This window comes from Ostrinia nubilalis, chromosome Z (genome assembly GCF_963855985.1).
Source record: "Ostrinia nubilalis chromosome Z, ilOstNubi1.1, whole genome shotgun sequence".
NCBI lineage: Eukaryota > Metazoa > Arthropoda > Insecta > Lepidoptera > Crambidae > Ostrinia > Ostrinia nubilalis.
The window spans coordinates 13066193-13078692 of record NC_087119.1 but is presented as its reverse complement, the minus strand read 5'-3'; the positions used below and the strand labels follow the sequence as shown (position 1 = coordinate 13078692).

The following is a 12500-nucleotide window of genomic DNA, read 5'->3' as shown; positions in this document are numbered from 1 at the left end:
CAGAATCCGTTGCTGTGCCGCATGATCCCTAAGACAGAATTAATAATATCTCGTTGGATATTTTTTTCCCGATGGCCGCCAGTGAGGGACAAATAATGGGGGACAACGGGAATAAGACAAAAGGAAAAGGCAGTGACAACAAACAATCAATTAAAGACCTATTATTTTAATACTCATACTTATTGACCGACCATGGACGGTAAACATCACGAGTACTGAAGGTAAGGGCGTAAACGGACCATTATTGCATATTAAATGATATTCGTTGCACTGTTCATTTCCCACCTTGGGCAGTAATTACTTTGGTCGGCAGTGTGTAATTTAATAGAGCTTTTAGAACCAGCGACCCTGACAGACTTTGTTATCGGCATTGGAAAGCATATTTGATCAGCTCAAATTATGCATTTGAGGTTTTATAGCTGTCCGTCCCACAGAAAGGGGTCACGATAATGCTAATCGATCAGGTTAATTGCTATTAATTGCTGTTAACTGGAAACGATTTTCACAGCGTACTTATTATTTATTGGTAGATTACAGACATTAAAAGTTAGTTAGATATTTAATATCGTTTTAGAGCGATCCAGAATTTAGAAATAAAACAGAGGGGAAAAGGAAGGTTTCAAATGGATGACGAATGTCCAAATGGACATAAAAGTATTAGGACTCCACGAACAAGATGCTCGAGAACTTCGAGATACAACGGGATTAAATGGCGGCCCATGATTGGGAAAGCCGACCCCGCGCAACGGAATAAGGTGAAGCAAAAGAAAAAGCTTTCGCGAACCAGAATGCTAAAGGTGACACATGAGCCAAATCAGTAAAAAAACATAATAGTATTCCTTAGGTATATTTATCTCACGAAGATGCGCTTGCGCTTGGTTTATTGATGATATTTGTTATTGACAAAAACTTTCATTACACTGGCAAGTTTTGTTCGGGGATACGTTATCTCTACATACAGCAAATGTTTTTGCCATTTCTATGGATTTCTACAATAGGCTTAGATTAATAAAACCTAGATAGATAGTCAGTGCACGAAAGGTGAGGCAGATTTTAGTAAGCCTGAATGGCTCACTCGTAAACGTCACATGAACTGTCAAAGTGAAAAATTGGTAAATACGTCCGACGACTTTTAATTAATTAAGACGGTTTGTGCTGTGAAAGGGTGTCTAAATACATCAGAAAAAGGAAAGAAAGTGACCAGTGTTACATTTCATATGTAAGTACTACGATTCGACGCGTATTTTGCTTGAATTTGGCTTTCAAAAATTAAATACGGGAATGATACCAGTAACAAGAAAATTTATTTCCCAATTGTTCGCCGTACAAATACACTTCCTTTTTTATGAAATCGAGACTTTTAAGTCGATTTATCTTATTGTAATTAGGTAGGTACTTTGAATTCAATAAATAAGTAAGTATATGATGCGTTTTGTTTTTGTTAATTATAAAATACCTAATTAAAAACGTATTAAAAATTTCCCTACTTTCGGGAAAATCGCCTTCACTGTCTACACTCCCCAACAAAATTGACACTAATGACATAAGATTTTTGCCTCACTCTTGACGAAGCGTTTGTATGAAGACTATCCATCTAGGTTTTATTAATCTAAGACAATAGGTGTTTTCTACCCCCGTTAAGCGTTAACGAAAGCTCTGTCAAAACATCCCTTCAAGTGAATCGAGAATAGACACAATATAAATCAATTGTTGTTACCGCGGTCTCATGTGACAACTCAGGGTTCCACAAGATATAACACTAAACAAAAAATACCTATTGCAATCACTACTCATTAGGTATTACTTAATTCTGAACAAACTGTTTTTAGGTTTCGTATAGGTAGATAAGCGTAACTGAAACCAACTTAGGAATAAATGTTGTACTGAGTTTTACAGAATTCCTAGATAAAATATTTCGATATGATGCAAAAATTTCTTGGAACTGGGAATCATACGATACCCTTAGAATATCAGTTTATAAAGAAAGTAGTGGCTGTTGGAGGTAATCTCATACGCGTAGATCGGAATCTTTCAGAAAGAAATGCTGCATTTTCTTGAATACATCGCATTGAAGATTTCTTTGAATCTTAGAAAATAATGCGATCCTTTCTCCTTGAGCAAATCTTCGTGCTAAGCAGGGATTAGCATTTTTCCAATTATCTTTTTGTGAAAACTTTTGTGGTAGAGCTTATAGGGTCTAACAATTTTATTATGTACGAGTAGGTTAAAAATACAGCATTTTAGTCGTACCTATGTCTTACTATCCGAGTATTAATAATATTTAAGAAAGAAACGCTGCTTAGGCAATAAAAACCTGATACGTTTTATGTCATTTAAATATTTTTTCTACTCAAACATGGCAAGATTATAATAAAGAAATTCTTATTTCTATATATAACTTTCCTCCCCTACTCTCTTTTTCCGTTTACTGAACGTAATTCCTCGATGAGGATAGTGATCTCATTAGGGCGGGGTGTAAGCACATCGCAGGGAAACTTAAACACATACCTACCCACATCAAATGCGAAATTGTTGGTCTAGACTTAGTACAGAGACTTTAGTACAGACGGCAGCGCATCAAACTATACATTTTGTTGCAAAATAGCTCATAATACAACTATCTTGAAGTGAACAAGCTTAGCTTGAAGTGCCGCGTCGTCTGTACACTAAACATTGTAATGCTCTTAAGACACTATTAAAGTAATGTTTGAAATCGTGCACTAAACGTTTTCAAGAACATTTTACCCGTTGTATTGATAAAAGTGATCTTTTGAGCATTCAACACAAAATACTTTTCTAATGATGATAAAGATGATTGTGATTACAATAGTGCCTAATAAAAATCAAAAGTTCCGTTTCAACGAAAAGCTTCTACCAAACGAATGGTTTTACTCGTACAAGGATAGCCGACCGAGAAAGGCAATGCAAAATGTCAATACAGATAGCGTTGATGCTGCGATATGCCATTGCTAGCATTGCGACACTTCGGTGGCCTTTGCTGACCAAATCAAACACAAACGTCGAACTAAACGCCAGGAATTTGTGGGAAAATGTTTCTAAATAGGATTACAATTGTTCAAATCTGAGATAAAATGTACGGGTAATTTAGCAGACTTTTGACCGGCTTAATTCATCGACTGAGAACAGTACAATTATACATCGTTTTACCTATTTAAAGTAACATTTTATCTAATATGCGAGTGATAAAAAGGAACAAACAAAACATAAAGTTATTAGGTACATTGTTAAACTTTTAAAACAGTGCTGTTAAATGTATTTGTTGTAGGACCTACACATTTTTGTTTTTAATTAATAAAGGTCACAACCTGAATCAAATAAAGGAAATTCGTGTTTGAAGCACTCTCCGCATTTGTGACTTAATTTTGAAAAACAAAGGCTTTCAATTTCCGAGCGTTCGTTCGTATGAAACTTTGCATTATGTTTGGAACACGGTCGCCATGTTGATGCATTTATGAGATTTCCAATTTATTTTTAATGCTCTGAACAAAGGAACGGGAAAACTCGTTGGAGCAGATATTTTCATAACACCTCAGTAAATAATCACTGAGACAGCTCCGTGTTGGAAGCTTCGTGATATTTCTAAGCACTCAACTCAGCGTTTTCTATTTCTCTATCATACCATTTGGAATTCAATTCAAAATTAAATTAAATACAAATTCATAAAACCGGGACAATTAAATAACATTTCTCTCAAGCGTTAAATAGTTTGCCAAAATTTATAAATTGAGCCGGTTTATCTGAATAGTCGTGTATTTAACGGTGGTGTAAATAAATTAGGAATATAAATGGCTGTGACAATTTAATGCGTTTGCTTTGACTCTAGATGCGCCTCACCAAAGAATGAGTCAAGAGATCTTAAGCAGTGGATCGATTCTGTGAACACACTTAGATTTTATTGGGATATCTATATTTGTTTTTGCATAAAGCTAAAGAAAATGGAAATGCCTTAGCATAAAATTACTTATAATTTTTCTATGGTGAGAAAAATTGGGAAACCGTAATCGGGAAAAAAGGCAGACACGCAGAACTACGGAAACAATATGACGAAAACGCTCCGTTCTGAGTCCTTCCTTCATATCATAGATTTTTTTTCATGCTGGACAAGGCAGGTATTTGACCGCAATTAGGATCACTTTTAACTTCTATCCAAAGTGGCAAAAAATTGTAACATACACTTTGCTTTTTTAAATAACAATTACAAACCGTCGTGCTATATGTAGAAGTTGCTACACCAGATGAAAGTCATGGACGCTTCAAACAGCTCCATAAGCTTTTTCTTAACAAAATCATGCACACCTTTCAGGTTACTGCTGCTGATGAAATTAGAAATACGGTATGAGTTACCTTCTTCCGTTACCTATGTTGCTGCAGCTACCGCCTGATTTGAAGACCAGCTGGTCAGCATTCTGCCTAGGTTGGACAAATTCTTGAGCGGTTCTTCGATATGATATCGATGAAGAGCGTGTTAGTGGTTTTCTCCAAGGTTGCTGCTTTAGATTAGATCCCTTGTCAGCATAGTCCGTCGCTTTACCGTGAACTGCTGATCATCTTTGGGCGTGACTCCTACTACTATATTGAGGTTGACGTATTTCTTGCTGTTCTTCCAATGCTGTTACGTCAGTTTGGTACTGCACCTTTTCGACCCATCTTTTTGACACGGCAATTACAGAGCGTGTGCGTGGTTCGCTAGTTTTCCCAATATTGCTGATTCTTGCTGCTTGAGACTGGATCCTCAACTCGTATAGTAGGCAGTAGCCTTCTAAAGCCTCACAGAGAGATTTGCTGAATACCTTTGGAGCTCTAACTGCTGTATTGAGTGGTACCTACGAGCAATGCCTTTTTTTAGGTGGTAAAAATGCATTGAATTGCATACCCTAGGGGGCGTCTATAAATTACGTGAGACAATTTTGGCCATTTTTCAACCCCCCCCGCCCCCCTTGGTGAGATTAGGTGAGATTTTTCCTGACCCCCTCCCCCACCCCCCTAATCTCACGTGATATTTAATAAAATGCCTATTTTGCAATGTCTATACTTCGATTCTATTAGATTTATATGAAAAAATCAGTAACCCAGTGTCGTCGTGCCACGCACAGTGCAGGGTTCCGTAGCTTCCCGTCGTTTAGTAAGACAAGCAATTGCTTCAACCTATTAGGACCAGTTTTTTGATTCATAGTTAAAATAACTAATCGTTAAATTTTGCTACTAATGGTTAAATATTAATAAAATGTAAACTAATAGTTAAAAAATGTACTAAAAGTCAAGTTAAACATTGTTATAAAAACATTTTTTCTGTTATTTAACCACTTGTCATTTGACATCTGTCAAATTTTACTATTGGTTACTTTAACTTATTACCTTAGATTAATAAAATCTAAGCTTATTACATAAAATTTTCATACGTATGTAATGTCATTTTTTAGGGTTCCGTAGTCCTGACAAGGAACCCTTATAGTTTCGATATGTCTGTCTGTCTGTCAGAGGTTTCGCTTGGAAACTATTGGCACTGGGGAGCTGTAATTTTGTGATATATTAATCACGCCGACAAAACGGTAAAATAAAATTTTGAAAAAACAAAAATTCTAGGGAGCTCCCCTGCATGTAAAATGGGGATGAATTTTTTCAAGGAAAACTATAACGGTTAAGATACATTACTTAGTTTAAAAGTAATAGTCATTTGACTCATCTACACTAATATTATAAAGAGGAAAACTTTGTTTGTTTGTTTGGTTGTAATGAATAGGCTCAAAAACTACTGGACCGTTTTAAAAAATTCTTTCACCATTCGAAACCTACATTATCCACGAGTAACATAGGCTAAATTTTATTTTGGAAAAAAATAGGATTCCGTAAAATATGTAGATAATGTGTTCCACGCGCGCGAAGCCGCGGGCGGAAAGCTAGTGTATTATAAAATTTCTTAACCAGTAAAAAATCCTTAGAAGAAAATATGAAAAGTGACTTTAGATGAAGTAATGGCTTGCTTCTGAAATATATTGTGGTAACGACAGACAACTACGGAACCCTACACTGCGCGTGACACGACACGAACTTGGCCAATTTTTTACGCAATAGCGACGCCGATGACGATTTTTTTAAATTTTGAATTTTCTTAATTTCGTCATTTATTCTGCATCTTTAGTGTTCACAAATGCAGATGAAGGCATTTTTAGTTTAATTTGATTAGACGGTAATTGTCATTATGCCAGTTTAAAATTGCCAGTTTTGTGGCAATTTTACTCTATTTCTTGCGGGAAAAATTACGTGATATTTTCCGAGACCCCCCCTCTCCCCCACGTGAGATTTAGTGAGGTTTTCGTTGACCCCCTCCCCCCCTTAAAAGTCTCACGTAATTTATGGACGCCCCCCTACCTAGACAAATCAAGAATCGTATGATGCATACCTTGATATTTTTTCTAATGTCGTTGCGTCGGATTAGTAGGCTGCAACTACCTAGGGTCTCTTTGACACGGTAGTTACAGAGCGTTTGCGTGGTTTGCTAGTTTTTCCCAAGACTGCTACTAACACTCTCACGCTTCGCGGTGTGATCTGCTGATTACCTTTGGACGTAGCTCTGACTGCTATATTGAGCGGCACCTATGACGACTAAATTGTTGCAGCATTTTGATGCTAGCTTACTAATGATCCTGCTTGCGATTGCGCCTTCATGTCCCTCGATGCTGTTTTGATGCGAACTCCATACCTATGCGCAGGCATGACTAGTGACTTTATTGACAACCGGATTGCTCACGCTGGCAGCTGTGGGATGAGATGCTCACTTACCTTTTTCGCTTCTTCAGGAAACTGACCAGGTGAGGCCCGTCCCTTACAATGGAACTATCTATAAAATGGGTAGTGGTAACTTTGTTTGTGTATCATTGAATTATTTCGTCTAGACTGTTGTTATTTTATGTTGGTGAGAATTATTTGACTGTGGTTTGTTTTATGTTTGATAGGACAATAAACTATCTGCAAAGTATATTTTTGGCAGTTTTTGGTATTTATTATAGTCTCTACAGTGGATAGGAAAATAAAATTGTCTAATTCTGAGCAAATTAAATTACTTAGGTCTCATAAATAAATTGGTTTAGGTAGTTTTTAGAAGAAAAAATGATCAAATAAAAGTACTAAAAACGTACTTCGAATGTTAGGTATTCTTAAATTTACTGAGAAATATTGTACGGTAACTGTAATAGAATAAATGCTCACAAAAAAGTGTAAGTATCATTCAGGCATTCAGTAATTAACGAAATTCTCTTTTACATTTTCTCGCTGAAAATACGATGTTGAGGGCGATCGCGAGCACTTTTTATGTTCGCACCTGACTATCAATGTGTAGACATTTTCCCGATATTCCGGGAAATTGTTGGTGGCGCTTCGAAGGTATCATGTTTTTTCCACATTTTTCCTTTGTTACATGGTGTTACGGTAAAACGCTTAACTTTAAAGTTAAACTGTAATTAATAAGCTTTCCAAGCATCGTCTAAATACAAAGGAAGTTTTTAATGAATTACGAGTAGGTAAATCCAGCTGGAACGGTATATTTTTAGTATGAAAATGTTTTTCATAGAGAAAGCGGATTCTGCGGTTCTCTGGCTTTGTTCTCGGTGGATTTTAATTATATACCTAAATGATGTTTAACTTGTTGGAAAATGAATTCAATTCGCGTATGTACTTATTGCTTGTTATTATAAAATCATAACCCGCATTATGAATTACAGTGAAACATAATATTACGGCTTAACTACTTAACTACTTTGTTGGATTTGTAAATCATAATGAATATTAACGTAGGTAATATTATTGTTACTTCAATGTATCAGTTTTCGTGGTATTTTAATACTGATTAAGAGAGATTTATTTCGATATCAATTGCACCGAAACTGAAAATGAACGTTCAGAAATGAAAGCTTTAATAAAAAGTGGTATTTGCTCTTAATATTTGTATTTCTTGTAATTGGCAGATTTGTGTGAATGTGCTCATTTTAATTCATTAGGTATTCGAAGATGAATTTACTGAAATTCATATTTTTCAGTTATTAGGTTTTAAAGACTTCGATGTCGTTTATTAATACGTAATGTGTAGTTAGTCTAAGTTTAAAAGTTCTCCTCGAAGCGATTTCTAGCAAAATCCGGAGTTTCTCAATATAGTCCAGTCAATAAAGCATTATAGATGGAAAACCGTAGAACACAATTTCTGACTTCAGGACTTTATTTAGACTAGTTAGGAGGTTAACATAGCAAAAGTCCCCGCCCTTAGCCCTTGAGCCGACGGGGAGAGGGGGGTTTAAAGGTGCCACTTTTCGGTTTTTCGCTTAATCCTCGGAAACTATGCGTCCTAGTGACATGACTGCTTTGAACCAAAAAAAGCATATTCAATTTGCTACAGATGAGATAGACAAGTTTTTCTATAAATTATACAGTTTTCGCGGCATCTGCTCTAGAAGGTCTGTAATATTGGAAATTTTATTTTTGTCTTACATGTTCCCATCAGGAGAAAATCGACTAAATCAACATTGAGCAATCATTCTAGACATGCGGGAGCATGTTAAGCCTAGTTCCAGTGATGGGACTACACCGTGCGTATATTTAGACGAATCACTTTAAGCCACTTTTGAATCCTCATCACTCAAAAACTACTCGGCATTAACACTTCAAATTTGGCTCATGTGTTGAAACTTACAAGATATACATCAGTTTCAAATTTCATTAATATACCTCAAACGGTTCTTAAGATATTGACGTCCAAAAATCTACATGTCTGACCTATAGACCAAATTCTAACCACTTCCAGATGACCTCGAAGGTTCAAATTTGGCATCTAGAAAGGTAGTTATGTAAATACAAAGGAACAAATAAAAAACCAGTAAATTTTAACATTTCACATGTGATAGATAGATAGTAGTGCGCTAAATATCGATTTTTGAACGTCAATACCTAAATAACCGTTTGAGGTATATTTATGAAATTTGAAGCTGATGTACATCTTGCAAGTCTCAATACATGAGCCAAATTTGAAGTGTTAATGCACAGTAGTTTTTGAATGATGAGGAGTCAAAAGTGGCTCTAATTGGTTCGTCTAAATATACGCACGGTGCAGTCCCCTCCATGTAACTAGGCTTAACATGCTCCCGCATGTCTATAGTGTTTGCTCAATGTTGATTTAGTCGATTTTCTCCTGAAAGGAACATGTAAGACAACAATAAAATTTCCAATTTTACAGACCTTCTAGAGCAGATGCCGCAAAAACTATACAAGATATAGAAAAACTTGACGGTCTCACCTGTAGCGAATTGAATAAGCTTTTTTTGGTTCATAGTAGTCATGTCACTAGGACTCATAGTTTCCGAGGATTAAGCGAAAAACCGAAAAGTGGTACCTTTAAACCCCCCTCTCCCCGCCGGCTCAAGGGCTAAGGGCGGGGACTTTTGCTATGTTCACCTCCTAACTAGGCTAAATAAAGTCCCGAGGTCAGAAATTGTGTTCCACGGATTTCTCTCTACACCGTCGTTAAGGCATTCATTGACTGGACTAATACTACCGAGGAAATCCTACTTTTCCTGTTATTGAGGATTAGTTTACAAGAATCGCGGGATTCATATAAATTTCCCGGGACTCTAAAGGAGTCAAGTTTATTTTTAAACAAGTTGACTAACTACCATTTGTTGGAATAGGACATTTTAATCTGAACACGGAATTTGTTTAAAAATCTTTGATTTATTTTTTTGATGATTTTAGAATTCAGCGACAAAAAATATTTTTAATGTGCATTAGGTATGTGTTAAAAAAATTCACAGCATAACAATGTTGTAAATTAGGTTCCCGTGGATAAAAGTGTATTAATTACTAACAATCGTTCTTTAGCTGAACATTTATCATATCGATAACGTGATAAAATGGTTTTATTGCCTCGTAAACCTAATAGACACCCGTATACATGTATTGTGCACACCACATTTGGTATCTGCAACGATTGAGGGTTTTTAACCTCTCGTTTTAAACCCAAAAAGCCAACCGTAGCACCAAATATCTCCATTTTCTTTACGTTATTTATGGCTAGTCAAAGGACTCTACGTCAAAAATATAATACAGACACGCACAAAATCCCAAGGCATCGAGAGCGAGACAATAAGCCTAGCTAGCAGCTCAGCAAAACAAATTCTTACAAAATACTTAGCTTGTCGTAGTTTGTAATTAAAACTATCATCTTTTATACATTCTCAAACCTGTTGTGAATCAACAATTGGTTTCATAAAAATATAGAATGAAATGTGCCTATACCTACCACTTCAAATGCAGAGCGTAACAGGTGTCCGAGAAAAGTTTGTATTCGTACACTTTCCGGCGATGTAAAAATTACGAAAATAAGGAATATCGTTTAGAATTCAATTAGCAAAAATACAGTACAATAACGCCAGCTTTGACATAATAAATAGTGTTTAAAAAAAATTCGCCATTAATGTCAATGTCGCGGGAAACGCGTTATCAGTGCTGATAACAGCAACAGGCTTGGCTGTGTGTGTTGTGTGTGAGTTGGCAGTCATTCATGAGTTTTTATAAAGTAAAGTTTTGACGTACCGGGAGGGCGCGCGCACACTGCAACTGCAGCGAAGAGCAGCGGCACCAGCGAGTGCATCCCGGAGGCGCGGTGTTCACAGTGAGCACGCAGCGAGCGTGGCGTGTTTACTGGCGAGCGGGCTCCGTGCGCGCTCGCTCGCGCCGATCGATACCCCGCCCACATGAAATTCCACCATTTGAATCATAACAGCCTAACTTCGCAAAGAGTACTCTAAGTTCGATCCCGAAACGCACAGGAGCGCCGTCCTTGCGACCTTTTGCTTCAAGTCCCGACGGCTTTTCGACTACTGGTCGCGCCCTCTAATAACTTTTCTGCGCTCATACAAATAAGGTCCCTAGTCGGCACACCTGCAAAGGGTTGAAGATATTTCACACCTGGAACCAATGAGGTACTGGGAGACACATGCCTTCTTGCTTTAAACTCTTCTTATTTCATTTGCGTTCATCCTTCGTAGTCGATTAGAATTAAAGTTCTGTAACGCTTTAGAGTCGGGCACTTGACATTGGCAGATATTAAACCGAATATTTCTAAACAAGATTAATCCGATCGCATTTACTATCAACTACTTCCTAAAAAGTTTCAGGATGAGAACTACCTGCTTACTTATGGGAAAACTTTTTTAAAGAGTGGAAAGTTTTTAAAGAGCGAGGTTTTTTCTTATAAATACAAGCAGTTGGAAAGTTCCAAAAAATTATAAAGTCTATTATTACATTATATAATGTAATAATAGACTTTACTTAAAGATAAAACCAACTAATATTCTTCGGACGTCCATAGTATTATTACAAATACTTAAAGTCAATTAAAATAAACTCCTAAAACCACCCTAGCCAACTTATGTTAGGACTCGTTTGAAGACTCAGTACACGATGACAGAAAGCAAAAGCATCAATTAATACTTTAAGATTGCTTCATTTCCGCAAAAACAATGAGCACATTGTTCTTTACGGGGATAAAGGATTGCTCGATGCCGAGTAGAGGTAAAAAAGCGCACTTTTTATCCACTAAAACGTTAAAGGGACTTATCTCATCCAGTGGACTTATTGTGTGATGTTAGCCGAGCTTGTTTGTATTTGTAGGGGATTTTTTATTGACGTTCATTTTTGTTCGTTTCGAATTCTCACACGAAACGATTGAAGACTATGGATTTTCTTACTTTCTAATAAGGAGAACTGGATTCTGAATAGACAAAAATGTGAAAGAGCTCCCTTTACTTATACACTAGACCGCAAAGAAAGGGCCGATTGGAAAATCTGTTTGTCTTCAAAAGTACCCTGATAACCAACCTTTATGAAATATTTGCAAAAGAGCTTTTTAAAAGCCTACTTGCAAAATATATTAATTTTAATTTGAAATCAAAGCATATTTTACATTTACGAGTAAGTATGAAAAATAAAAAGCTTGAATTAATTTAGTCTTTACTTTATAGAGCTAGATCAGGTAGGTACTTTATAAGATATTGAGAATTTTCTAACCGACCCCTTTTTTAATTATTGTAATTTGTGCAGCAATTAGAAATTATTAAATACATTCTGTGAAAAATGTGGAAATTTCCACTGTTTACTTCAACACGATTTATGAATACATTAGACGGAGACTGACGACATAACAATTAGAACTCCAAACATATTTTTTAACTAGCTCTGCCCGCGACTTCGTACGCGTGAAAACAGTTTGAATAATAGCAACATTTTCTTTATTGTTCTATCCCCTATTGTCTATAGGATGATGTTTATTGAACTATCCAACACAAAAAGAGTTTTTGAAATCGGACCAGTATATTGATATTAGCGCGATCAAGTAAACAGTTTCAGCTTTTTAATATTAGTATACCTAGATACATAGTCTTCTGAATTCAATTCTAAGCGCCCTCGTACTTCAAGTACCTACCTAAGCCCGCATC

At 36.3% G+C, this 12500-nt stretch overlaps 1 protein-coding gene across 2 annotated transcripts in view; it reads right to left on the bottom strand.

Moving 5' to 3' along the window:
* LOC135086582 (uncharacterized) overlaps positions 1-10683 on the bottom strand; it is a 36453-nt gene extending 25770 nt beyond the window's left edge. For both annotated transcript variants that reach the window (XM_063981334.1, XM_063981335.1), the window contains exon 1: positions 10597-10683. In XM_063981334.1, coding sequence (XP_063837404.1) covers positions 10597-10654 — 58 coding nt within the window. In that variant the 5' untranslated portion in view covers positions 10655-10683. The remainder of the gene's footprint in view (positions 1-10596) is intronic.
* Positions 10684-12500: the final 1817 nt, after the last annotated feature.